The 25,150-nt window shown below is 31.0% G+C and overlaps 7 protein-coding genes and 1 long non-coding RNA gene across 26 annotated transcripts in view; 5 read left to right on the top strand and 3 right to left on the bottom strand.

Annotated features, from left to right (window-relative positions):
* Positions 1-224: 224 nt before the first annotated feature.
* On the bottom strand, positions 225-4,061 carry LOC126922009 (GTP-binding protein 1). 2 transcript variants are annotated; one of them, XM_050734153.1, is made up of 11 exons: positions 3,807-4,061; positions 2,942-3,329; positions 2,760-2,871; positions 2,493-2,673; positions 2,231-2,409; positions 1,978-2,130; positions 1,652-1,901; positions 1,427-1,571; positions 1,028-1,346; positions 666-943; positions 225-589 (listed from the first exon to the last, which is right to left on the bottom strand). In XM_050734153.1, exons 2-11 carry the CDS (start codon positions 3,041-3,043, stop codon positions 404-406), a joined length of 1,905 nt encoding a protein of 634 aa, XP_050590110.1. In that variant the 5' UTR covers positions 3,044-3,329; positions 3,807-4,061; the 3' UTR covers positions 225-403. The 2 variants fall into 2 exon arrangements, with proteins under 2 accessions (XP_050590110.1, XP_050590111.1); XM_050734154.1 differs by having other exon boundaries at positions 3,894-4,061.
* LOC126922027 (uncharacterized) lies at positions 3,540-3,936 on the top strand. Its single transcript, XR_007712633.1, has 2 exons — positions 3,540-3,572; positions 3,649-3,936. It is a non-coding gene; the product is annotated as an uncharacterized LOC126922027 (long non-coding RNA).
* Positions 4,062-4,805: 744 nt separating the features above from the next.
* LOC126922005 (trafficking protein particle complex subunit 8) lies at positions 4,806-11,580 on the top strand. Its single transcript, XM_050734143.1, is given in 11 exon segments — positions 4,806-5,398; positions 5,853-6,294; positions 6,375-6,620; positions 6,686-7,183; positions 7,314-7,833; positions 7,932-8,117; positions 8,471-9,199; positions 9,295-9,457; positions 9,549-9,886; positions 9,889-10,631; positions 10,702-11,580. Coding segments are annotated over 11 exon segments (4,293 nt in total). The 5' UTR covers positions 4,806-5,241; the 3' UTR covers positions 10,973-11,580.
* A 60-nt stretch (positions 11,581-11,640) lies between these two features.
* Positions 11,641-13,275, bottom strand: LOC126922024 (dynein axonemal light chain 4-like). 3 transcript variants are annotated; one of them, XM_050734186.1, is made up of 3 exons: positions 13,137-13,275; positions 12,986-13,047; positions 11,641-12,597 (listed from the first exon to the last, which is right to left on the bottom strand). In XM_050734186.1, exons 2-3 carry the CDS (start codon positions 13,043-13,045, stop codon positions 12,349-12,351), a joined length of 309 nt encoding a protein of 102 aa, XP_050590143.1. In that variant the 5' UTR covers positions 13,046-13,047; positions 13,137-13,275; the 3' UTR covers positions 11,641-12,348. The 3 variants fall into 3 exon arrangements, with proteins under 3 accessions (XP_050590143.1, XP_050590141.1, XP_050590142.1); XM_050734184.1 differs by lacking the exon at positions 12,986-13,047 and having other exon boundaries at positions 13,137-13,264; XM_050734185.1 differs by lacking the exon at positions 13,137-13,275 and having other exon boundaries at positions 12,986-13,130.
* LOC126922015 (probable cytosolic Fe-S cluster assembly factor AGAP009023) lies at positions 13,128-16,898 on the top strand. 6 transcript variants are annotated; one of them, XM_050734169.1, is made up of 8 exons: positions 13,128-13,264; positions 13,951-14,022; positions 14,080-14,175; positions 14,266-14,424; positions 14,530-14,800; positions 14,899-15,147; positions 15,210-15,587; positions 15,659-16,898. In XM_050734169.1, the coding sequence occupies exons 2-8, from the start codon at positions 13,957-13,959 to the stop codon at positions 15,898-15,900; spliced, it is 1,461 nt and encodes a 486-aa protein (XP_050590126.1). In that variant the 5' UTR covers positions 13,128-13,264; positions 13,951-13,956; the 3' UTR covers positions 15,901-16,898. The 6 variants fall into 6 exon arrangements, with proteins under 6 accessions (XP_050590126.1, XP_050590128.1, XP_050590124.1 ...); XM_050734171.1 differs by lacking the exon at positions 13,128-13,264 and adding an exon at positions 13,268-13,345; XM_050734167.1 differs by lacking the exon at positions 13,128-13,264 and adding an exon at positions 13,388-13,486.
* Positions 16,899-17,228: 330 nt separating this feature from the next.
* Positions 17,229-18,748, bottom strand: LOC126922019 (josephin-2). The gene is made up of 5 exons (XM_050734179.1): positions 18,610-18,748; positions 18,310-18,503; positions 17,967-18,181; positions 17,659-17,839; positions 17,229-17,561 (listed from the first exon to the last, which is right to left on the bottom strand). The coding sequence occupies exons 2-5, from the start codon at positions 18,361-18,363 to the stop codon at positions 17,304-17,306; spliced, it is 708 nt and encodes a 235-aa protein (XP_050590136.1). The 5' UTR covers positions 18,364-18,503; positions 18,610-18,748; the 3' UTR covers positions 17,229-17,303.
* A 31-nt stretch (positions 18,749-18,779) lies between these two features.
* Positions 18,780-20,671, top strand: LOC126922016 (WD repeat domain-containing protein 83). 3 transcript variants are annotated; one of them, XM_050734175.1, is made up of 4 exons: positions 18,780-18,925; positions 19,492-19,730; positions 19,802-20,090; positions 20,170-20,671. In XM_050734175.1, the coding sequence occupies exons 2-4, from the start codon at positions 19,599-19,601 to the stop codon at positions 20,535-20,537; spliced, it is 789 nt and encodes a 262-aa protein (XP_050590132.1). In that variant the 5' UTR covers positions 18,780-18,925; positions 19,492-19,598; the 3' UTR covers positions 20,538-20,671. The 3 variants fall into 3 exon arrangements, with proteins under 3 accessions (XP_050590132.1, XP_050590130.1, XP_050590131.1); XM_050734173.1 differs by lacking the exon at positions 18,780-18,925 and adding an exon at positions 19,122-19,371; XM_050734174.1 differs by lacking the exon at positions 18,780-18,925 and adding an exon at positions 19,123-19,371 and having other exon boundaries at positions 19,492-19,735; positions 19,864-20,090.
* Positions 20,672-21,117: 446 nt separating this feature from the next.
* The window catches only part of LOC126922007 (very low-density lipoprotein receptor-like), a 63,917-nt gene continuing 59,884 nt past the window's right edge, over positions 21,118-25,150 (top strand). For 7 of the 9 annotated variants that reach the window (XM_050734149.1, XM_050734147.1, XM_050734150.1 and 4 more), the window contains exon 1: positions 21,119-21,807. In XM_050734149.1, the coding sequence (XP_050590106.1) occupies positions 21,714-21,807 (94 nt within the window). In that variant the 5' untranslated portion in view covers positions 21,119-21,713. Of the gene's footprint in view, positions 21,808-25,150 lie in introns of all 9 variants that reach the window. The other 2 variants (XM_050734144.1, XM_050734151.1) reach the window with 2 other exon arrangements.

Below are 25,150 nucleotides of genomic sequence, written 5' to 3'. Positions count from 1 at the left end.
ATCCTTACGGATACAAGTAACCCCAAACTACATAAAGTTGTCATTATTATACGTTATAATTTTATATATGTTTTAATATAAATAACTACTAAAATAATATATGTTTATATATAAAATAATATGTTTTATATATAAACAGTATACTCTCTTTACAGTTCTCGAAAATTAACTAAAAAATATCTGTAAATTTCGTTTGAATTTACATTATTAAAAAAACAACGATCTCTTATGAATAAAAAGATGTTTGTTATTAATTTTCGAAAGTTGCAAAATAAGCTCTATGTATAGGATGTGTGTGTACGCGCGCGCGCGCGCGCGCGTGTGTGTGATATAAGTATATAAGTGTGTGTATATATATACTTATATATATACACATGTTAAGTGCTTTGTACATAAACACGGTTCACAATTTTGTAGGAGGATTTTGTTCTGACAGTGGTTGAATAATACTATTTGCAGTATTATGAGATCGTCCTCCTTTTCGTCCTCTCCCTTTTTTATTTTGTCGTTTATTAGATTTTTGAAGCAAATTTTCTTGCTTTGATGTCTGTCCTTCTAATGAAGAATTTGTTTCGGTTGTATCTAATGACTAATGGAAAAATAATAATTTATCATTATCCAAAATTCTCATATTTCTGCCTGAGAAAAACATCTTTATTACGTACTTGCATCGTAGATGATGAACTCTGTCGATTTTGGGATGTTTTATTCGGTTTATTGGCTCTACATGTTTGTATGACTGCGGTACTAGAATATGGAACAAGTTTCACTACATTGCCCACTGCTTTAGTACGCCCTTCTCTAAATACTATTCTTTGTCCTGGTTTTATATATTCAGGATGCTTTATAAATCTAAAACGTACTAAAGCTTTGTCTCCTGTTCTTAAACAATCTTGCGACATAGAAATTATGGATGCTGTTTGCCTTATGCTTCCGCAATGTACTGAAAATGATTTTAAATAATTTTAAGCATAAAAATATAATGAATTTGAATAATCAAAAGATTCAGATAGGAAAAGAGAATTACCCATTGCTTGGTAACAAGAACTTATCGTTGTAGGATGATGTAATACAAGAATTTCCCCCTCGAATTCCCAAGAAGCCTGAGGATTTAATGCTTGTGCAACCATTACCATACCTTTTCTAATTTGTGATCTTTTAATTTTTTTCAATGCAAAACTAGCAGTTTGACCACCTCTCACTTCACGAACAGGCATTCTCTTCCTGTGTATACTTTTTACTGCAATTGGAATAAAACGACCTAAAGGATCAGGTCCTAATAATAAAGTGTCGTTTAGCTTAATGACACCTTTCAATGTTGTGCCAGAAACTACGGTACCAACTCCCTGGAAGGATACAGGAATATAAAATGAAGAAAATTTTTCGTTCTACAGCTAAGACTACTAATATGTTGTAAAATACTAACTGGTACTGAGTATGTATCATCTATTTGGAATTCTGCTGGTTCATCTTCATGACTAATCATTCTTGCAGTTAATAAATTTAGAAACATCTTAAGAAGATTCAAATTTTCTCCTGTTACGTTCGATACTTGAAAAATAGGACATAATCTGTATAAATATATTAATAAATGAAATATTTGTATATTCATACAAGGGTAATATAATATTGTGCAAAAATAAAAGCTGACCGTTCTGATACAAAATTAGTAGCGCTAACGACAACATCATCAGACGTTTTTACCGTAACGGGTACTTTCCTACAACCCGGGGACTTTAAGATCCTTATTAACAGCCTTAAATTTTCTTGTAATATATTTGGTGGACACATGTCAATTTTCGTAACTACAACAAATACTGGAACTGATAGAGCTAAAGCTAAACCTAGATGTTCCTTTGTCATTCCAACAATACCAGCATTTGCTCCAACCATTAACATACCTAAATATTAAATGTTTGTGCATTAAGATAGATGTACATAGATATTTTTTTAAATAACATTATCAAAAGGTTTTACCAAAGTCAGGGGCATGCCCTGTCATTCCAAAAACAGTTGTTTTTAAATATCTTTCATGTCCAGCAAGATCAATGAATGTAATAACTTTGGATGACTTCTCACATATTTTAACCCAATCCAGGGATCCATGCTCTGGTTTATTTACTACATTACCTAGATGCAAAATATGTGTTTATTATACATGCGTGTATTACAATATACATAATATAAAGATATAAAATTTAACATTTGGCAGATCAATCTTCTTCCATACCAACGCTATCAAATCCAAGAATGTCGTTTCCAACGGAACTAGTACGTCCTGTTTCGGCTTCGTGTTTATGTCGAAATAATTTTTGACGCGCTAAGCCTCGACCATTATCGAGCTCTCCGTGTGTCAATACACCCAAAAGTGTTGATTTTCCAGCATCAACATTGCCAACAACAGCCACTCTTTAATTAAAATCTGTTAAACTAAGTTTCGCTAATAGCGTTACATTTATTTTATCCTTATGTACATTATTTAAAATAAAAACCTGATTTCTAGGAAATCCTGCCTATCTAATCGTCTCCGCACCAGATATTGACCTATAAGACCTTGATCTATTTTACTTTGACGTAGAAGTACACAGTCTGCTTCTAACGTTGCAGCAAGAGACTGTAAAGTAGCAACAGATGCTTCATATTCATCTTCTTTTAAACCATCCTCTGAACCGTCTAAGATAAGATAAATTATAAATATTTTTATAAATATAAACATTTAAAAGTTATAAATATAAACCTCGTGAAAGTTATATACAAACCTTCGCCGATACCAATATCAAAAATTGTTTCACTGCCACCATCTTGAACTCTCTCTCTTAAGCGTCTAAGTAACAATTCATATTGATCCTCCGATGGACTAACTAAAACATTCTGAAATCAATCGTAATTCATTATTATCATAAAATTATATGTTATTGAAATAAAGTATCATGGAACCTACCTTTCCTCTAATGCTAGAGTAATCTACATTTGTAGTAGATACATGATCATTCTCATGTAATTGTTTTATGCTTGGTATTATGATAGACCCATTACCTGCCATGTTATGCTTTTATATCGTATATTTTTATAGCGTGATAAATTGTGTTGATTTATATATAATCATTCAGATAAAAGCTTAAATTGTTTACTGACACGTTGGTATAATAAACATCTTCCAATATTTAAATCCAAATCTTATTCTATAGATTCTTGGTATTAGTACATACATACTAATTAATTGTCTCTTTGTCTCTGGGATTTTAATATTGATTTAACATTAATATTAATTAAATAATTAGGTATGCAAGGTTTGTATAAATATCTTATATATATCATTTGTTCCTCAGCTGTAATATAAAGAAAAAGATATTCTAATATTAAACTTTAAATATGAAATTCGATAAAAAAAAAAAATATATATATATATATATTTTTTTTTTTTTTTTTTTTTAATTCAGGCATATAAACAGAACTACATATATTAAACACATTAAGATTAATTTATATTTTTAATAATTAGTACGCATATATATGGTATGTATATATATAGTGTGTATTCATAACAATAAGCTGAACATATACATTGAGTGGTGAGACTTAAATAATACTAAAAAATAAGGTCTTGATCATTTCTGTTACAGGAATCTATATTTCAATTTATTACAGGTGAATATCTTGATCGACTTTTTATATAAATAAGAATTTGTTTATCTTCGAAGAAATTTACTCCTAACATACTGCTAAGTTATCGTACGTACAATTCGAATGTGAAACAATATAAAAGCTACCAGTCAGTTTACATAAGAGCAATCATATCTTTTTACCTGTTACAATATGTTCACATTATGTATTATTTCTTCGCGTAATCACAAACTAAATGTTAACATGACTTAAAACATCGATGTGCTTACGAAAAAGTTGTCAACGATTGCGCGATCCGATCTTTCTGTCCAAGATGATCTAAAATCTAAAGCAATTATTGCGTATGTGTGCGTGTCAGGTAGATTATAAAACATCGACAATACTTATCGATGGTTAAGGTGATACGATACTCTCGATGCTCCTTTCGTGATCGATTCTGTTACTTGTGCGATTTTTAATTCATAATATTCCAATTTTCAAATCGAAACATGTATAAACAATCTAGAACATGTATGTGATAAAATATGATAAATAGAATACAGAGTTTTGTGCATTTCTATGTTTTTACGAACATAACTAAAAAGATAGAACCTATAAATATAAATTTATTTCATCTATTAATATATATATATATATATATATATATATATTTCTTAAGTAAATGCTTTATTTTAGATATTTTATATATGTATTATTGTATGCATTTTTCCACTTTTAAATTTCCCATAGATGCATAAAAATTCGCAGTCTAATGATAAAAATCTTCATTGTTAACCATGCGCATTTAAGTTAACAATGAATACGATGTTACACAAGATTTATGAAATATTATTTATTTTAAGATATGAAAATATATACGCATGATTCAAGGAAATATGGCTATATATATATATATATCCATAAAAAACTGTAACATTCCTACAAAACTCTCGAATTATGTTCGACATATTAATTCCTTCATATGATTGTAATATGTAGATACACAGATATAAGAATCAATATATGAGGAATTAAGATTTTTATATACAAAAATAACAATCAGTTGATCAATTAAGTGTTGTTAAATTCGCACGCTCGGTAAATTAAGCTTTTCATTCAGCAAATATAAATGATATGATTATCACATAATAAAATAAATCTTATTAAACTAGAGGCAAATTTGTTCGGACATACTACTTGGAAACGGAAAACAGGACATACTATATAATACAATGGCCTTAAGTATATAATTGTTATATTGTCTGCTTCTTATATTTCATGGAATAATCAAACATTCTTGCGCTTTTAGAAGTTTGTTCGAACATCTACCATTTATAGGATTGAATTTGCAAAAAATTATAGATAGAATTTCCGGCCATAAACACTTCCGTCTAATATTATGATATGTATGTCTCATCTCCATATTTTTTACCCTTCACGGGTAAATCTTCACAGAACAGCTGTTCATTGAAGATGTTTACTATTACTTTGGGATATGTTGAAAGTTTGGCTTCTGTCAACTTCTAATAGTAAGCCAATAAACGATAGTAACTTAACGCCCAAAATGATTGTAATCGTATAATTCTACATATTAGTAGAACGTAACCTTGATTATCTGTAGATTTTCTAGCAAGTATCATGGCTCAATGTAAGTTAACCCCTCGTGAGTTTATAAGCAATGCCTTTTCACCACAAATCGCTGCGATATGTTCAACTGCAGCTGATGCTGTATGTCAAAAAAACAATTTATCATTCGTTGAACTTCTACAACCGTTTTGTAAGCTAAATACCGAAGGTAAGAAGTTGGTAATTTTTCTCATTCATTACTATACTAGACACTGTCACATTAATTACGTCATTAAAATTACTCATTAGAATAAATAAATGCTATAACTAGTTGTAATAAAGGCGAAATTTTATACAATGATAAATAAAAAAATGTATTATTTTGTTATACCGTGCTACTATTGTTTTATTAAATACAAGCTTTTGTTACATACTTTTAATATTTAAACAATTATAACGAATAGTTTATAAAATGTCAAAAAAAGAAAAAAAAAAAAAAAAAAAGAAAAGAAAATACGGCAAACTGTGTTTCATAACAAAACAATAAGTAGATTATGAAATAATCATAATCGTGCATAAATAAATTTGAATTTTCAATTATCTTTAGATTTATTTTACAAACTGCATATTATATTATGCATATTATTGTGAAATATCAGTAGGTTTATTTTTTATTCTTATAGGTCATTTTAAAGACCCGCAAGGAAATACCATTAGTGTTAGAAATCTTCGTCTTTTTATACAAGATGTTAATGCGCAACCTCCAGAACCAAGTATTGCCAGAAAAATGTTAAATGAAGCAGTTAGTTCAGCCATGTGTGAACATACAACTAATATTCAAATTGGAACAACAGAGCTTGATATACCAGTATCGGTACCTTGGTTTGAAGCATGGAGAGAAATGTTTTTAAGTGTTCAATTTCCATCGGATCATGAATTCACAAAACACTTTCTTGCTTGTATGATAATAGTTTCCACAGTAGAGGACAATCCTTTAGAGAAGATACAAAATATGGGTGCCCAATTACATCAAAATATACCTGGAAAATTGCCAAAATGGTTTAATAACAATACGCTGAGATATTATATCTTAGTACATGATACTTTACAAGATGACAGGAACAAGTATCTATTTTTTATTTCGTGGCTTCTTTATGTAGAAAATACCAACTATTATTAAAATTAATTATTTGTAATCTTTATAGGGCTGAAAAAGTTTTTCAGGATATGAAGAATATTTATGGTGCTAATAATTGTTTTTTATTACAAATGAATTCAAGACCACCAGGTCAAGTTGATGATAATACTCATCTACCAGACCCTTGGAGTCAATTTTTAGTAAAACATTCAGAAGTATTAGGCGGTAGTGAACAGAATAGTTCTCCTCGTACACCTGTAGATACTAGTGGTGTTTCTTCTATGCCAAATGAAGTTACAACAGATACTGAAAAGTATGCTTCTACTATATTTCTCAAGAGTTTATGAAATAATTATGAATGTGTATTTCATATTTTAGAACAAGCCAGGCTGGAACACCAATAGCTCCACAGAATTCTGTATTGGTTTCTCCAGATTTAAATGACGCTATTAGTTTCTCTTCTGAAATATCCGAATCAACAAGTACACATTTAGAAGTTGGTCAAGAAGCTGTTTCCGTTACAATTCATCCTTTAAGTCCAACAGCTGACAAGTCAAGAAGTTCTCTGTTACACGGAAAGGGACAAATAGTCACTGATACTCCAATAAATATAAATGTTTGGGCAGATTCTCCTAGTTATGTAGCAACACAACATGGTGCTAGATTATCTACACAAGATCTTGAAAGAGTACGAGCATTAATAACAGAATTTTGTTTAAAATGTTTGTTACCATATGTAGAAAAACAAATTGGTTTGTTAAATGATGTAATTTCAAATAAAAAGGGAGTCAGTAGATCGCTTTTTAGTGCTACAAGACGATGGTTTGGAACAAATAAACCTGGAATACCGGGACCTACTCCATCAAATGCTGTAATGTATGTTTATTATATATCATCTTGTTAAATAATAGCAAATTACAAGTATTAGATATAAAAAAAAAGTAATATATAGCATATATAAGTATTATATATAAATATATAAAGTTCCAGTTTGTTTGGATTTCAGTTATACAACAGAATCACCAGAATTGCAATTGCGTCGCTTAGGTGACTTATGTTTTATGTTTGGCCACTATTCACTTGCTTACCAAACATATCATAGCGCAAAAAGAGATTTTGCAGCAGATCAAGCTTGGCTCTATTATGCAGGTGCTCTTGAAATGGCTGCTTTAAGTGCATTTATGCAAGGTGAAACTAATAGGAAGACTATCGAATATATGGATGATGCAATATTGACCTATTCGACTAGTTGTAAAATGCCCCAATTCGCAACAAGAGCAACATTGCTCAGTGCAGAATGTCTGAAAGGTAAAAGCTTATATGGAGAGGCTGCTAAACAATTGATTCGCATGACCAGCGAAGATTCGGATTTACGTTCTGCACTCTTGTTGGAACAAGCTGCTTATTGTTTTATTGGGCCAAAGATGATGCGCAAGTACGCATTTCATGCTGTTCTTGCTGGTCATCGTTTTTCAAAAGCAGGTCAACGAAAACATTCATTGCGATGTTATCAACAAGCCTACCAGGTATTCTTTAATTAACTCTTATATAACTAAGCTATATAACTAAATTGTATATATATATACACAATTTAAATCTTTATATTAAATTATTATATTCTTAGGTATATAGTGGAAGAGGTTGGTCATTGGCAGAAGATCACATACATTTTACAATTGGTAGACAAGCAGCATCATTAAAACAAGTTAGTGAAGCAGTTAAAGCATTTGAGAAATTACTAAATGTTTCCAGTAAACAACCAGCTTCACAACAAGCTGCATTTTTACGTGAATTTTTACATATCCACAATGTATGTATAGGTATAGTTATAAAATATAACTCATAATGTGTGTATATATATATAGATAGATAGATAGATAAATAGATAGATAGATAGATAGATAGATAGATAGATAGATAGATAGATAGATAGATAGATAGATAGATAGATAGATAGATAGATAGATAGATAGATAGATAGATAGATAGATAGATAGATAGATAGATAGATAGATAGATAGATAGATAGATAGATAGATAGATAGATAGATAGATAGATAGATAGATAGATAGATAGATAGATAGATAGATAGATAGATAGATAGATAGATAGATAGATATGCTGACTACCACATTAATTATATATTATAGTTATTGTTACAGGAAGGTTTATCGAATTCTCAAGAGCTTCCTATCTTGCCTTTACCATTAATAGATAGTAATGACATTAAAGTATTTTATGGTCCCATAGCTAAATCACATGAAAATAATATTCCTGCGAGTCATGTTTCATTTGATGCTGAAGAATGTGACGATGTAAGATGGGCAAGAATGGAAGAAATGTTAATTACAGAAGCTCAGGGATCTCCTCCTATGATATTCAAACCTACAGTTGCGCTATATTCTAAGACAAGTAATAACAGTGTAAAACCAAATGCAGTTTTGAACGAACCAGTGCATTTTTTCATTGAATTATATAATCCATTACACATACCGCTGCCATTGTCTAATGTGACTTTATTATGGTCATTTACGTCGGCCAATGGACAAGTTACAAATGAAACGAGATCGCCAGAGAATTTAACGCTAGTGGAAGCACAAGTGATCGAAAAAATTATTTTACAACCGACATCTAAACAAAATGTTACACTGTGTCTTATACCAAAAGAAGTAGGAGAATTAAAAACATTAGGTTTGAGTTATGATTTATCTAATCCGACTCATGTAGTAGATCCACCAGTTGTTAATCCGACAATAGCTATTACTGGGAAAAGGTTGTTTGAAATTAAGGGACCTAGATTAAAAAATATCAAAGAGAAACCTGGTACAAATATGTATGGTGTAGATTATAGATTAGAAATGAATATTATTGAAAAAGCTCCATTTATGCAGGTAATTAATATTACAATGCAGTTATATGTTAAGTATTCAATATCGTACAACAATTCAATATCTGTACAATATGGTTAATAAAAATTTATTTTTAGATTTTCTTTAGCAAACTCTCTGCAGAAATGCTATGTGGTGAAATACAAAAAATAGATATAACTTTGAAAAATGTGGGTAATTCGCCTTTGTCGAACATTTACTTGGCATCTACAGACGCAAAACTTTTCTCGTTAGGAGATGAATACGTAGACACACAAGAAAGTAAATAAAACTTCCGTACTGATTTCATTCAATGATTAAAACTGATTGAGTTGGAAGTAATATTATACTAGTATTTTATTTATGATTTCAGAACATATGACAAAGAGAAACAATAGGCCCATATTAAAGATTCCATTACCTTCCACTAACGATATATTGAATGTTGGAGAAACGCATATAATACCATTTTGGATTCGAGCGCCATATGAAAAAGGAATTCATTGTTTAGATTTGCTTTTTTATTACGAAAATACTGATTTAAGAAGCGTGATAAAACACCGACTTTGTAGACACACCTGGCATTTTACAGTTTTAGATTCCATACAAATTAGCGCGATCGCTTCGAGAAGTGTATTATTTAAGGATGTTTCACCTACATTAAACTTAATAATTTGCATTAAAAATGCAAATCAAGTTCACGACTTAATCACTTAATCACAAGTGAGATTTTGTTGTCCAAAGTATTGTTCGAAAGTGATACATGGTCTATATTTAGTTCATCGGTTTTGTCAACAAATGTTAAGATACAGTATCAAGAAATGTTTCATTTAATGTTAAAGCTAAGAAAAAAGGACAAAAACGAGTCGAAGTTTTCGGATGTATCTTTAACTCAAGAAAACGAATGTATTGATTCAGATGCAAATTATCCGTACATTAATTTCATACAAAGAAAGGATATTCCATCGTTAGACATCAATGAAAACATAGCTGAAGTACAGCAATCTCAACGATTACCACAAAGTGACGAACAGAAGTCCTTATCTGCTACTATGGCACTAAATTCTACTTTAATTCTCAAATGGCGAGCGAGAATAATTGAAAATGGAATTATTACGAGGCAAGCAATTGGTCAACATCATCTCGATATACAATATTTGAGTAAAACTTATAAACACCCCAAAAAAGTTCAAGTTGAATCAAACGAATATGCTGGACGTTTGAAGATCTTTGGTCCAGATAGAAACGTACTTGATTCTTTGGCTGTGACTAATAAGGAACAAGCATCGGAAACAGAATTTTTGAAAAATATGATTTCATTTTCTTTGAGTCATGATAGAGAGATCACGCATAATTTTAATGAAAATCGATTGTGTTTCATCCCAGTAATAATGTATATACAAAATCATTTAGAATCACAGATTGATATTAAAATCAATACAATAGGTACTAGCAGGTAAATACTACTAAAAGTAATTTTAAAACATTTTATAGGTCTTATTGTAATTTAACCTATATGTTTTTAGCGAAAGTCATTTGCCAAATATAAAGTCACAGTTGTATTCTCCGCAAGCTTCTGCGTACTACAGATATGCTTGTCACTCAGCAATTTGTTCTCACGTAGAGCCATTGACCAGCAGTACCGTAAACTTACAGGCTGTACTTCCAGCTCCTGGAACGTATGATCTAGCAGCGCGTGTAGAAGTTTCTGCAAGGGTTGTAAATAGTAGTAGAGAATTCATCTTGCAGAAGTGGAAAATGGAAAGCATATGTATTATTAACGGTGATAGTAAATAATTTAAAAATATAGAAATATTATTATTAATACAATTAATACTACTATTGCTGTTATTAAATTTAAAATCCGTACTATGTAAATATATAGTAAACATTTAATTGTCGTTGTGACATTTTTGTGAAGCTGAGACATGTACTATTTTAAATGTGTCCCATTGTTTAAGGTAGTAGAACTATAAATCTTGTTAAGTATACAAATTGCTTATTACAGAATACATAATAATCGCTGAATCCTGATGAAATAATAATCTGTGAAAAGAATTTTGTAAATTACATTCTTATAAATTAATACACTGAACACATTAAATATAAAAATATGCTCAGTTGTAATTCTTCGCGTAAATGTTGAAACTGTGACAGGAATATTGTAACATATTTTTTGCACCAGCATTTCATATTTTTTAAATCAAAACAAAGAGAAAACTGTATAGACTTGTAGCCGCGGAATTCTGTAACGGATAAATGATTATATTATAAATAAACGATACCTTTCTTACAATAAAAAGTAAATCGTCCTTGTACGAGAACATATAATAACATGTCTTAATAAGTCTATAAAATAATACTGTAATTAAACCACTGAAATAAATGTTTAAACAATAATCATATTACACGACTTATTACATTATAAAATTGAGTGATATTGCGTATATTAATAACAATTGATCCAGAATTTAAATATTATATTATACACAATAACATATATATTACATATATTTTACATAACAACTCCACAAAAGGCTTTTTTATACAAATAAATAATATCACGAACAAATACAATAAATCATATGCATATTAACGCGCTGTATTTGTATATACGCAATTCGCACGCACATACATAGTAATAATAACGATAGTGGCATAATTCAGCATAATATTATGCATAATATTTTACATTTTGTATGATAATATCACGACGAAAAGAATTTCAATATTAATTTATTAATATATTTTTCATCTAATTGAATAATACCGAAGAATATTAAGATCTACATCATATCATAGAACGTCGTAAAATTTTCCGAAATAATTAATATTCCAATAATTATATCGTTTTACGCGTATAGTCCTTCATTTGTATAAAAATTATAAATCGCTTCTTATTAGTCTTTTATTTTATGTACTGTAGTGAGGGAAATTTTTAAATTGTAGTCAAATCTATTTTCTATGTATATCTGAATGTGCTTCAACATTAATATGCAAATGTGCCTATTCACGATCAATAATAATTATTGAAAAATATTTGATTTGTACAATATGATAATAGTCTCAGCATTGTTTAAAACAAGAATCGTTTCGCGTAGAAATAGTCTTTTTAAAAAATCATAATTACGCTATTTGTACATTTGTTTGTATATCAATTTTTGTAAATATCACTATGCTGATTTCCATATGCATATCGCCAAATTTCCAGCACAGTACATGTATAATAGATGTTTAAGTTGATAAGTTATTTCAAATCCGTAGCCTTCGCCGACGACTGTATGCCAAGACGCACCGAATTTTTTATCCATTGCCTCTTTGATCATCCGAGAAACGCTTTCATAATTATCCGCATATTTTTCTGCCGCGGTGACGCACAATTCCATTGCTTCTTGTTTCATTTCATCCGACATATCGCATTTCTGAAATGAACGCCACAAATATAATAATGTCAATATAAAATAAATAATACAATAATATTGAAGAAAGAATTTTCATAAATTACTTAATTTCTCTATAATACGAATAGAATTTTCTAATTTAAATATATATCGCCCTATTAAATGAATTGCTTAAATTCATTTCATAATAACATCATATGGTGTTGAAATGATTATAATAATAACAAATAATAACATTGAAATGATTGTTTAATAGAAAATTTAATAAAACTAAACTGTCTGCATAAGGATATCATTTCTCGTATAATGACTTTTCCTATTGATCAAACGCTATTGATAAAAGAAACCAGGCTTATTTCTTTTTAAATACAATTTACGATGTAATATATATAAATAATATTTTACTTACTCTACAAAGAGGATACGTATGTAATATCTTAACAACATCGTCTTTCTTGACTTCAGTCATTTCTGAATAAAAATTTCATAGAAATCGTATCAAGTGGAATACTTCTTTAAGCGATACTGAGGATATTGCCATCTTACAGGCGCGTACTTACCCCTGAACTAGGCACACAAGCACGAGAACAAGACTCATGACACCACTTCGACGTGGTGGGAAAAATATGACGGTGTAGGTTCATACACCCCAGTATATGTACAATCGGAGCGAAAAATAAGCGGACAGGTAATGGAAATACATACAATATCAATACAAGTTTCGTTGCGTGCAGCTTATTTAAATGCCGCATAACAAATCCACAGAAATGTACATATTAATTTCACTTATTTATTGAATGATCTATGTATTACAAGGATATATAGCATGGCTCAGCTAAATATCTACCTTATTTATTGTTGTATGAAAAAAACTTTTCAACGCAAAGTTATAGTATTTCATGAGCCACGTGTAATTAAGAAACCAGGGACGATATTTAGATAAAGCTAGCCCTGATTAATTTTCTTACGTTCGAAACATTTATTTATATCAAATAGCCATATTAAATGGTTTGAGTACTTTCTTATCTAGTGATTAAAAATAAGGTTATGTTTGCAATCGAATGAACTAAAAGCAAACAAGAATAACATTTATATTAATATTATATAATATCAATATTGTATATTTATTTATTACGTTATAATCCTACAACCTTATATTTATAACGATGTAACATTGAATTTATGACATTATTACTATACTGACTATTTCATATTTACGCCTGATTTAATATAAACAAGAACGTTTATGTTCGGAGCTATAAAATAGTATAAACGTATAAAATAGTTCCATTATATTGTTTTAAAGAGTATATTGAATTTACATACCAATTAATAGTATTTATATAATAACTAAAGTTCAAATATTCATTTCAGATAAACATGACATCGCGATTTAGCGGAGCATTACAAATTACAAATCTAGACGACTTTATTACACCTTCACAGGTAGTTTTACTACTTTTCAATTTTATAGCAATAAATTGTATGGGGCTTTCTTTGCAGGAATGTATCAAACCGATAGAAATTCAAAAGTCAAAAAGCAAAACTGGTGCGAAGATAAAAATTGAGGAAGACGGGACACCTTTTGCATTAAATGAAGTAAATTATTAATTGTATTTATTATATTTATTATAGTATTGAATTAAAGTTATAAACTATTTTACGTTATATTTATTGTACGTCCATTAGGCTGGACAAACAGAAAAATTACAGAAAGTTGAAATCACACTTGCTGATTGTTTAGCTTGTAGTGGTTGTATTACATCTGCAGAAAGTGTATTAGTTACGCAGCAAAGTCAGGAAGAATTAATGCGAGTGTTTAAAGAGAAGGTTTCTCAGCATCATCAGGTAATGATTGACATTAAGACAGCATTTATTTTTATATTAAATGTCAAGAACTAATAAGATATAGCAAATTTATCTGTTTTATATATATATATATATGTTTTACAGAGCAAAGATGATGCACTTTCAACATTTATTGTTGTCAGCCTTTCAGTACAAGCAGTATTATCCATAGCAAAACATTATAGTCTTAATCCGGAACAAGCGTTAAATAAACTTGCTGGATACTTTCATCAGCTAGGAGCAGACATAGTTTTAGATATGACTGTGGCTGATGACTTTGCTCTTTTAGAGTCTGCTAAAGAATTTATAGAACGTTACAAAGCAGCTAAAAAGGGTGCAAAAGGTCAATTACCCATGTTGTCTTCTTCTTGTCCTGGTAATTAATATGTCATAATTTTGTGCAGCAGCTTTTTTCTTTTGCATATACTGTAATGTAATAAAGATCAAACAATGTTTAAATATTTTTAAATACAGGTTGGGTTTGTTACGCTGAAAAGACACATGGCAATTTTATACTTCCATATATAAGTGTTACAAAATCACCTCAACAAATTATGGGATCATTAGTCAAATATCATTTGGCTGAAACTATGGGCCTTTTACCAGAACAAGTTTATCATGTTACCGTTATGCCTTGTTATGATAAAAAATTGGAAGCATCTAGAGAAGATTTTTATAATTATGAAAGGAAATTTAGAGACGTGGATTGTGTCATAACTCCAAGTAAGCATTTGAAATTTGAAACGCGTATATTGCATTTGTTTAAGTTATGTTTCTTTCCCTAGTTGAAATAGAACAGATGCTTAGCGAGTATAATGTGCCAATAAATGAAATACGCGAAAGAGAAGTTGAAAAACTGTTTGAGTCGCAAATGGAAAATTTTAAAACCAATTTACTTGGCCATAGCGGTTCAGGATCCGGAGGTTACGCCGAATTTATTCTTCATTATGCTGCAAAACATCTGTTCGATGAAACAGATATAACAGTTGAATTTAAAAATCTGAGAAATCCTGATTTCCAAGAAGCAGTCTTTCAAAAAGATGGCCACACACTATTAACATTTGCAATTGCTAATGGATTTCGAAATATACAAAATCTTGTACAAAAATTGAAACGTGGAAAGTGTTCGTATGATTATGTCGAAGTTATGGCGTGTCCCTGCGGTAAGTTTTATTTGAAGAATGTTACAATATTAACAATACCTTTTCAGTGTAAATTTCAATTTAATCGATAGGATGTCTTAATGGGGGAGCGCAGATTAGACCCTCGAGCAATATTCAACCACGTGAACTGGCGTTACAGTTAGAATCTATATATAGAGAACTTCCTCGGAGTAATCCCGAACAAAATACGGCAGTGCAGAATTTATATAGAAATTGGTTAGGAGGAGAGTGTACAGACAAAGCTTTGTCGTATTTCCACACACAATATCATGAAATAAAGAAATCAGATATAGCTCTTGCTATAAAATGGTAATTATGCGAAACCTTTGTCATTAACTTAGTCATTTTCCGTATAATGTATATCATTCAATGTATTGTTTAATACATATTATATTTATATTGTTAATTATGGTTAATTAAACGTTTATTATATTACCGTTATTCCGGTATTATTGCGTTAATGTTAAATATTGTTGAATATTGATTTAAGAATATAAGAAATAAATTTTGTAAATATTTAAATCCATATATTTGGTAACAAACACTGAAATCTAGTATAAATATAAATTTAGCATTGCACGTTAGATGAATATCTCATCTTAGACAGGCTATCTAATTACTTATTTAATTGGACATAGATACAGATATTAGATAATAATAAAAGATGCATTTTTTTTTATCATTGAAACAACAAATTTATTAAATATAGATATTCAGAAAAATGGAACCATATAGTATAGTGAATAAGAGGTGTATCTCATTACAAAATAATAATTGTACAACTGAGTTTTTAAATATGTTGCTGAAATGTACAGTAAATATAAAAGGGTACATAGATTGTATACCGATTGATATTTATCGTATTTGTATTGCGACGTTCATGTTGAAAGTATAAAAGATTGTCTTTTATAGTTATTCACATTGTTTAATTAAATAATCTAGTGTGACTAGTAACAAATACTAAGAAAGAACGAAACTATTTAGAAAAAGATACTAGGAGTATAACACTTATCTAACAGTGCGGCAATATTATCATACTATATTCTGTAGTTTATTTATCTATAGAGCAATAAATTAACTTCGCTTCAATCATCAAATATTAATTAAACAAAGCAATGTACATACTTTGATAAAACGATCTATTAATTTAATATAGTATTTAAGGATGCGCTTTAAATAATACTGATGAGACAATATTAAAGGAATACAAGTGTTGTAAATAAATAACGAATTAATACATGAAACTTTGATTTCACAACTGCAAATTATTGTAGATAAAATATTTGTGAAATAAATAACAATATATATATATATATATATATATACATATATTAATTTATCATAATAACGATTTATAAAAAATCTATATAAATATTAATAATTGGCAACATATTATGCATTCATAATTGTGCCATTATTTATCTTTTATCATGCTAAAATTTTCTTCGTTTTTATAAAAATATGACGAATTTAAGAACACAATTACATATCTCAATCAAATGGTGTTGACTTAAATAGAATGAAATAGTTACTTTTCCTTTTCTTTCGTGCAAGAAAATTTGTATGTAACATTTATAATTTGTAAACATTTACTTCTCTTTTCAATTCCTTGAACATAGAACTTTGTTTATTAATGGACTATTGTCGCTTTAACCTTTAATTTATTTTGGCCTGAAGCATTGAATACATAGATTAAGTAAATTAAAAGGGCTTTAATTATCTAGAATTTTTGTTATCTAATGATTTTTCATTTTCATTCATTTCTGCAGACACTTCTTTCTTCAAATTCATTTCCATATAGCCGTCCTCAATGTACGTGATACTATCATGATCTGTATTATTAATCTCTTCTTTATTTGCATATGTATTTATTAGCCATCCTTGATTATTATCTATCTCCCTTGATACGACAAGAAATAATTCCTTTTCCTTACTGTCTATCTGGTCCTTTAGATATATAAGTAAATCATTTTCCTAATAGGGCATTATTGAAAAGTGAAAGCCAATATAATTATTAATACATTGATGCACAGTATTTATTAATATATTAAAGAATAAAGAATTAACTGACTTTTCCAATAAGCTGAGGAGAATCAAGTTTCGAGTCAAGATTATAAAAGGCACCATTAATTTTCTTCAGGGCAATCCAGTGTCGTCTTTTCAAGGGGAGTAATACGAATCCTAATTTATATTCTGTTGGTACATTTAATATAAAACCTTCAATATTATCTAAACACAGACATTTTGGATCTCTGAGAAAAAAATCCCACAAATGTATACGTTTATGTGTGTGTGAGAGCACGCATATATATATATATATATATATACAGTTTTATGTGTACAATTAAGTATTAGTATATTTATTTGAACTAAACAAACCTGCGTTTATCAAACCAAACTGCTTCACATCCTCTTCGTTGTAATGCAGCCATAATAACATTAATGTCATAATTACCAAGTCCTAACAGTGATTTATGGGGATTTATCCATACATCTGGACTTAAGCTATAACAAATTTGGTCTAATTCCTGTTTACTAAATCCTCTTTCTTGAAATAAATTATTTAACGCATGTAATGCGCAAAGCTCTTTCACCTGTAAGAATAATAATCATATATGTAGACATATGGTATGTGCAAGAATAATGTTTACACGTATATACATAATATATTTCTATATGTTGCTTGATTATGAACTAGAAACATAAAACACTTGATAATTACTTGTCTCTCATGGTATATGGATCCGGTCATATCAGTTGCTATGTTTGCAACCATTTTATTTACATAATCTTTGTTATATATTACGTTAACAATTTTACCAATTAATTATATGCATCGTTTATTAATATCTTTATCACATATAAAGTTTAATAACGTACACGCAGTTCACGTTATATCGTGACAGCTATGATAACCTATTAACGTAATACCTTATAACGTAGCGAGTAGAATCTACTATTTATTCAAATCTAATAAGAGATTATATCAAGTACTGAACAATTGTTGTCAAAGCATACATACTATGACAAGGAACAAATACTGTCACCTTCAAATACGATTACAGAATGGATTGAAGTTTATTTTTGGTAAACATCAATAAATATATTATTTATTTATGTTCATTCGCAACTGATTCATCACGTATCTTGGTGAAACGTTTACAATTACATGTTCTTCCTTCTTATTGGTAAACGAGAATATTCAACAGTAATCAGTAATACACGACAGGTATAAAAAGTGATTTGAACCTACACGTAACACATACTATCCTTGTTTAAACTAGTTTTCCGTAGCGGTGATTGGATATTTTTGGACTACTAATGCTTCACTAGCATCGGTTAGTATCTGCAAAATTTATTTATTCTTTAAAGCTTGTATTTTAAATAATCGATTTCTCATATTATCACGTGAATGTTTATCAATTACAATGTTACTAAAAGAGCGCCTAACGCATACACAAGCACACACGCGCGCGCGCGCGCACGCACAATTGACAGCATATACTACATTACGCTATAAGTATGGACAACCTGTAAAGCCCACTACATTCTATACTAAGTCAAATCAGCGTTACGTCGTGTTTAGTTTTATATATATATACATGAAGTTTGTTTTGAAATGGCAAAAATATGGAAACGTTGTATAATAAACGTTGAACAATTAAGTAGGAAAGTATTATTCTTAAATGATATACTTTGATCAAATTTAAAATGGAAATTGATTATAAACTTGTCAAAGAAATAGATTGTAAACAAGGAGCCGTCAGAGCTGTACGATTTAGTGGTACGTAGGTTATATGTTCTTTTTTAAAGTAACTTTTATTTAATGACGTTGATTGTTTTCTTTTTTTTTTTTTTTTTTTATTGTTAAATAATATTGATTTATATCTAATATTTTTTTCAGTTGATGGTGCTTATTGTTTAACTTGTGGATCTGATAGAAAGTTAAAATTATGGAATCCGTATAGAGGTGTTACGTTAAAGACGTATGGAGGACACGGGGACGAAGTAATGGATAGTAGCGCATCTTGCGATAGTAGTCAAATAGTGTCCTGTGGATTGGATAAGTCAGTTATTCTTTGGGATGTAGCAACTGGAACTCCGGTTCGGCGTTTAAGGGGCCATGCAGGACCTGTTAATACTGTAAGGTATATTATCAAAAAATTACTGGTACCCTTGTATATACGTTTTGATACAATATTTTCTATATACAGATACATTTTTCTGTAATGTTAGAGTCAGCGACGAATCTATTTTGCTTCCTTTCTAATATCAGATTCAACGAAGAATCTTCTATGGTTATCTCCGGATCCAGAGATAACTCAGTTATGTTGTGGGATATCAGATCCAAAACATTAGAACCTGCGCAATGTTTAAGCGAAGCTAAGGATTCTGTGTCCAGCGTTAGAGTATCAGATCACGAAGTTCTAACAGCTTCGTTCGATGGGAAAATACGTAGATATGATATTCGTGTAGGTGAATTGTATACAGACTATATGGGAGGTTGGTAGTACATGATACGACAAATAAAATAAAATAAGATAAAAATGCGATCAAGTTGTCATTAAATGTATTATTATAGATGCGGTAACGTGCGCCAGCTTCACAAGAGATGGTCAATGCATAGTTGTTAGTTGTGCCGATGGTGTGGTTAGATTGATGGATAAAGATTCAGGAGAATTGCTCGGAGAATTCACTGGCCACGTGGCAAATAACTTGTGTTTAGAATCAAGCGTCGACACTCAGGACACTCGCATTATTTCTGGATCCGCAGATGGGAAACTATGGATATGGGATTTAGTTTCTCAAAAAGTAGTTGCGAGACTTTCAGGATTTAAACCGACGAAACATCCCATAGTATCATTAAGCGTTCACCCGCAAACAAACTGTTTCCTAGCTACTAATGGACCAAGTATATTAATGTGGAATACCACATCGATGCAAGAGTGATACGTTTATAAATTAACTGTGTAATTATGATTTTTGTATATATCTTTTCGAGCGCCAGTCAAAGATGAAAATAATTATAGTAGAGGACCATTCGTTCGTGCAGCATTAAATAAAAAAATAAATTGTTGAAGAAAGATTGTGTTTATACCATCCATGATATTGATTTCATAATTATCAGAGCTTAATTATTCGTATTTTTTATATATGAGACTGATAAAATGAATGTGAACTTCCGACTATTCGATATTTGTTCTTAGAATATCTTTGCGATTGTGCCGCGCAGATATCTTTCACCTGCTTATTAAACAGATAGAAAATGGGTTAGGTTAAGCTGGGTCACGATATACAGTTAAAGAAACAGGCTACAAGTACGCACATAGCGTAACTTTAACAGTAGCGTGGAAAAGAGGGAGAGAGGGAGAGAGAAAGAGAGAGAGAGAGAGAGAGAGAGAGCGAGCGAGCGCGGGCGGCGGAGAGAGGGTGAGAAGAAGAAGATCAGAGGAGACGAACGAGAGGGAGTACTTGCGCGCGCAGGTGGCGCGATACCGGTGCGTCAGAATCAGTGGTCGTCAGTCGTCGCCGTCTCGCCCGGGAGAGGGAAAGAAAAAGAGAGAAAGGGAGAACAATTTTGTAGCTTAGAGTGAAATAGAATATCTGCGCAAGAGGAAGAAAGTATAACGGGCTGGTATAGGAAACGCAAAAGATAGAGCGAAAAGAGGGAGCAAGAGATATACAACGAGGGACACGGAGGTGCTTGCACACGGGGCGGGCCTGCCAGTCTCAACCACTTCGTGGAGTGCACTTTTTATTCTGTAGTCGAGCACGCAGCCACTCTGAATTGTTAGCTGTTTGCATATACATGATCGAAGATCTGTGACTTGCCCGATGCATGGTAGAGGCTGTTGGACCGCGTGGTCTTACCAGATTTTATTGATAATCAGTCAGTACATCGTGTGTGAGGATTGTTGTTGTTGTTGTTGTTGATCGATCCTTCCGGCTTGCCGGCTGTCAAAGTCATCGGTTTCGAAAGACAAGAAAAAGGAATCGTGACACAAAACAACAACGAACCGTAGAGATCATATTCGAAATATCTCGGTGTCAGTGTTGGTAGTGTTTGAGAGAGTGGTGGTGGAAAAGACGAAGGAGAAACCGGGTGTGCAACGAAAGAGGGTTGTTATGGGGCGAAGCTGTCGTCTGCTTGTACTTTCGCCGCTGTATTTGCTGACTATATTCGGCTTTCTCGCAGCGGCTGATGCTTTCTCCACTGACAGTAAGTTTCATTTCTCGATCTCTGACAATCGAACAGTGGGGAATAAGTTAAAATATCGATAGGAACGTTTTCCCATTGAAATTGTATGTAAGTTGCAGGATATTGTTGATTGACAAAATACGTATGGTATGTGCCATGCGCTAATGTCGCTTACATAATCGACGTCTTTCGCATACATTTTCAATGAAAACTTATAAATTAGCGGACGTAGGACGCGAGAAAGGCGGACAGTCGCCGATATGAAAAATATAATAATATCTGGCGTATAACTCGGTATCAACGATCTTTGTGAAAGGGATGCTGGTGGTGTGACCAGTAGTGAGTTGGTCTGAAAATGGGGGAAGACCGCGATAGATGGAAGCACGTGAAGATTTTATCCCACATTACCACGCTATGTTTCTCATTTAGCATTTAGGGCAAATTGTTTACTTTTCTTCTTCTTCTTTTTTTTTTTTTTTTTTTGTTTATAGGTGGCACAAAGAGTTTCAAAGAGTAGTAATTATTTCTTAGTAGTAATTAAATCTAACAAATAGTAGAGCGTTCGTTCTTTCGTAGAATAACATTCTTTTCATAAGTTTTTCAGAACTTTAGTAAACTGATCTTTTTATACTTTTTAAACGATTCTTGGATGATTTGTCAAATATATAGTATGACGTTTGTCAAAAAATTGATATCTGAATTAATTTTCTATATTTTCAATAGTTTTGTGCAAGATATAACAACTAACATTTACAATAAGATCAAAGGATAGAATGCGATGAATTCCCTTCATAAATTAAGTTAGTGAAATTTCAAAATAATTGGTATGACGGGTTTATGCGTATGATGACAATTAAAATAACGGCTATTGACGAAATAAGAGTGAAACGAGGGCTGGGGAAACAGTTGACCGTCGATTTGTTCGATTTGTACATATATTGTATTTTCACCTGATTTCTTTCTCTTTTTCTTTTGTATTATAGCGTTGTTCAATAATTCAATAATTTCTTCAAAGGAATAATTGATCGGTATAAAATAAGGAAAAAAAGATTGACAGTAAAATTATTATCGATACTGGGAAATGTGCACGAACGAGAATACAAAGGAAACGAGACGAATTCATGCCTCGATATAACAAACGAATATTGTTATTAAATTTTAATAATGCGTACAGAGAAACGAGATTAAATTATTGCAAGCATTTTCGTCGTAAAGGCATTATACAAATTCGAGTCATTTTTGTTTTTTATCCATTATTTTCTCTTTGAATATCATCAGTTTTTAAGCAAGCAATAAAACCTGTTCTCTATCTGACAAACGAAAAACGTATTTTATCATTTTATTGTCAACGTCACCGTCACCGTCACCGTCACCGTTACCGTCACCGTCACCGTTACCGTCACCGTCACCGTCACCGTCACCGTCACCGTCGAGTTGAATTTTTGTTTTAATCGGGAAACAATTACTTTTACGCGCTTACCATCATAGAGATTGTCACTTTAAGTGGTCTCATTTGTTTCGGTTTTCGTTGAAAAACGTAAAAATATATATATATATATATATAAGTATGTAATTTTAATAAAACTGTGAAATATATAATATAGACATTAGAGATATTTAGATGGCGCTTTTGAACATGTATCGAAATACATGGTGGACACGTGGTACGTGAAACGCGTATTAACGAATTAAAGATCAATGGTTAATCGTGCCTGCTTGTTGCTTGCTTAATTGCATATACACATTAATAATATATCTGACGTGCAAAATAGTATCTGATGTTCTATTTTTTAATTATCGGTAAGTTTTGTTCGATCGTCTTTTATTTTCATATTCAAGTCTTTCATTCGTGATCGCTTTCACTCTATTCGTACATGCGATATATTATAATATCTGCGAGGGACGATGCCGAATCGTTGAAATATCGTCGTTACAGTTCGTACTACGGGTCGTACATATGAAAGCCCTTTTAGCCAATAATTTGCCAATTAATAATATCGGTAAATTTACAAGAGTTAGAAATTATAGATTATACGATAGACTTCTTGTCTTGTACGGTTTTATAATTTTCTTGGTGAAATAGGATAATCGGGCATAATCGTAATTTGTAACATTTCATATCCTCTATTATCAGATTTGTTACTGTTGTTGTTATGCTGTGCAAAATCATTTATTAATATCGGTGACTTGTGATATATGAGCCGTAAAATTCCAATAATAATAACAAGATCAACTCGATTCTATGAAACGAGCGAGAAATTTATTAGATTTGTTTCGCTGAAATTTATCGTAAATAATTTGGGATAGGTTTAAGAGATAATTTAGCAGCAAGATATTATTTACATATCGTATAGATTGCCGTTATTTATTTCGCATATTATATATTTCGAATATTCGTAAGTAAGTTAGTATCGTTCAGCTACCGAAAATTACATGCAACTACCGATAATAGTTTTGGAATAATAACAAGGGAACGGGATAATGCGAACAATAATCGGCGAGAGCAATAACGCCGATACTCTAATTTATCGTCATTACGTATTAAATGTTTTATCGCTAGATCGCGTTTGATATTTTATTAATTAGCCCAAGTGTCAACCTTTAATCATCGTGTATTTAAGCTTAATAACATTTTAATAATAATCCAGTACAACAGAATATCGTTACTTTTGTCACGATCGAACCGAAATAATACGAATTTTCCGCCAAGTGTTCCGATCGGTTATACGGTTGTAAAGCAAAATTGAAAACGTTCACGAGTTATCGGACAAAGTTTAGCGTAATATTTCGACGAATCGGTTAGCCGAAAATCGAAAGTAATTCTCGCGCAATTTGCCAAGCAAAGCCCGATGAATTCCTGCCTTATGATCTTTTTACCTTTTACAAGATCGATTTATCGATCGTACTCGAGGATTACAGCGAAAGTACGCGACAAGCTTTTCCTGATTTTACAGAAGAGCAGTTTTTTTTTAATTCAATGTCATTCGATAATTGAGCGAATGTTGCGTTATCGAAATCGTGTTTCAATTTGCTTTTGAAGTACTTAATAACTTTCGATTTATCGTTAAATATCGTTCAAATATTGCTTCTCGTCGTATCTTTCGCTCGTTTATAAAACTTTGTCAACCTATGACAAGCTATTTTCAACTATGCGGTGTTTGTTAAATAAAATTAAATAAAACGTTTAGCCAGAAAGCGACATGAAAATGAAAAAGTCAATGAAACTTTACTTATCAGGCTTCTTCTTCTGTAATCTTCGTTTTGCGATAGAGACAATGTACGTAAATCGATGCGTACGAAAAGAAAGCAGTATGCGACGGATAACGCGGTATACCGATCGCGCGTACATGAAATTGTAAGAAAA

Source organism: Bombus affinis, chromosome 11 (genome assembly GCF_024516045.1).
Source record: "Bombus affinis isolate iyBomAffi1 chromosome 11, iyBomAffi1.2, whole genome shotgun sequence".
NCBI lineage: Eukaryota > Metazoa > Arthropoda > Insecta > Hymenoptera > Apidae > Bombus > Bombus affinis.
Note: the sequence above shows the minus strand (reverse complement) of the source record. Positions and strands in the feature narration are given on the sequence as shown.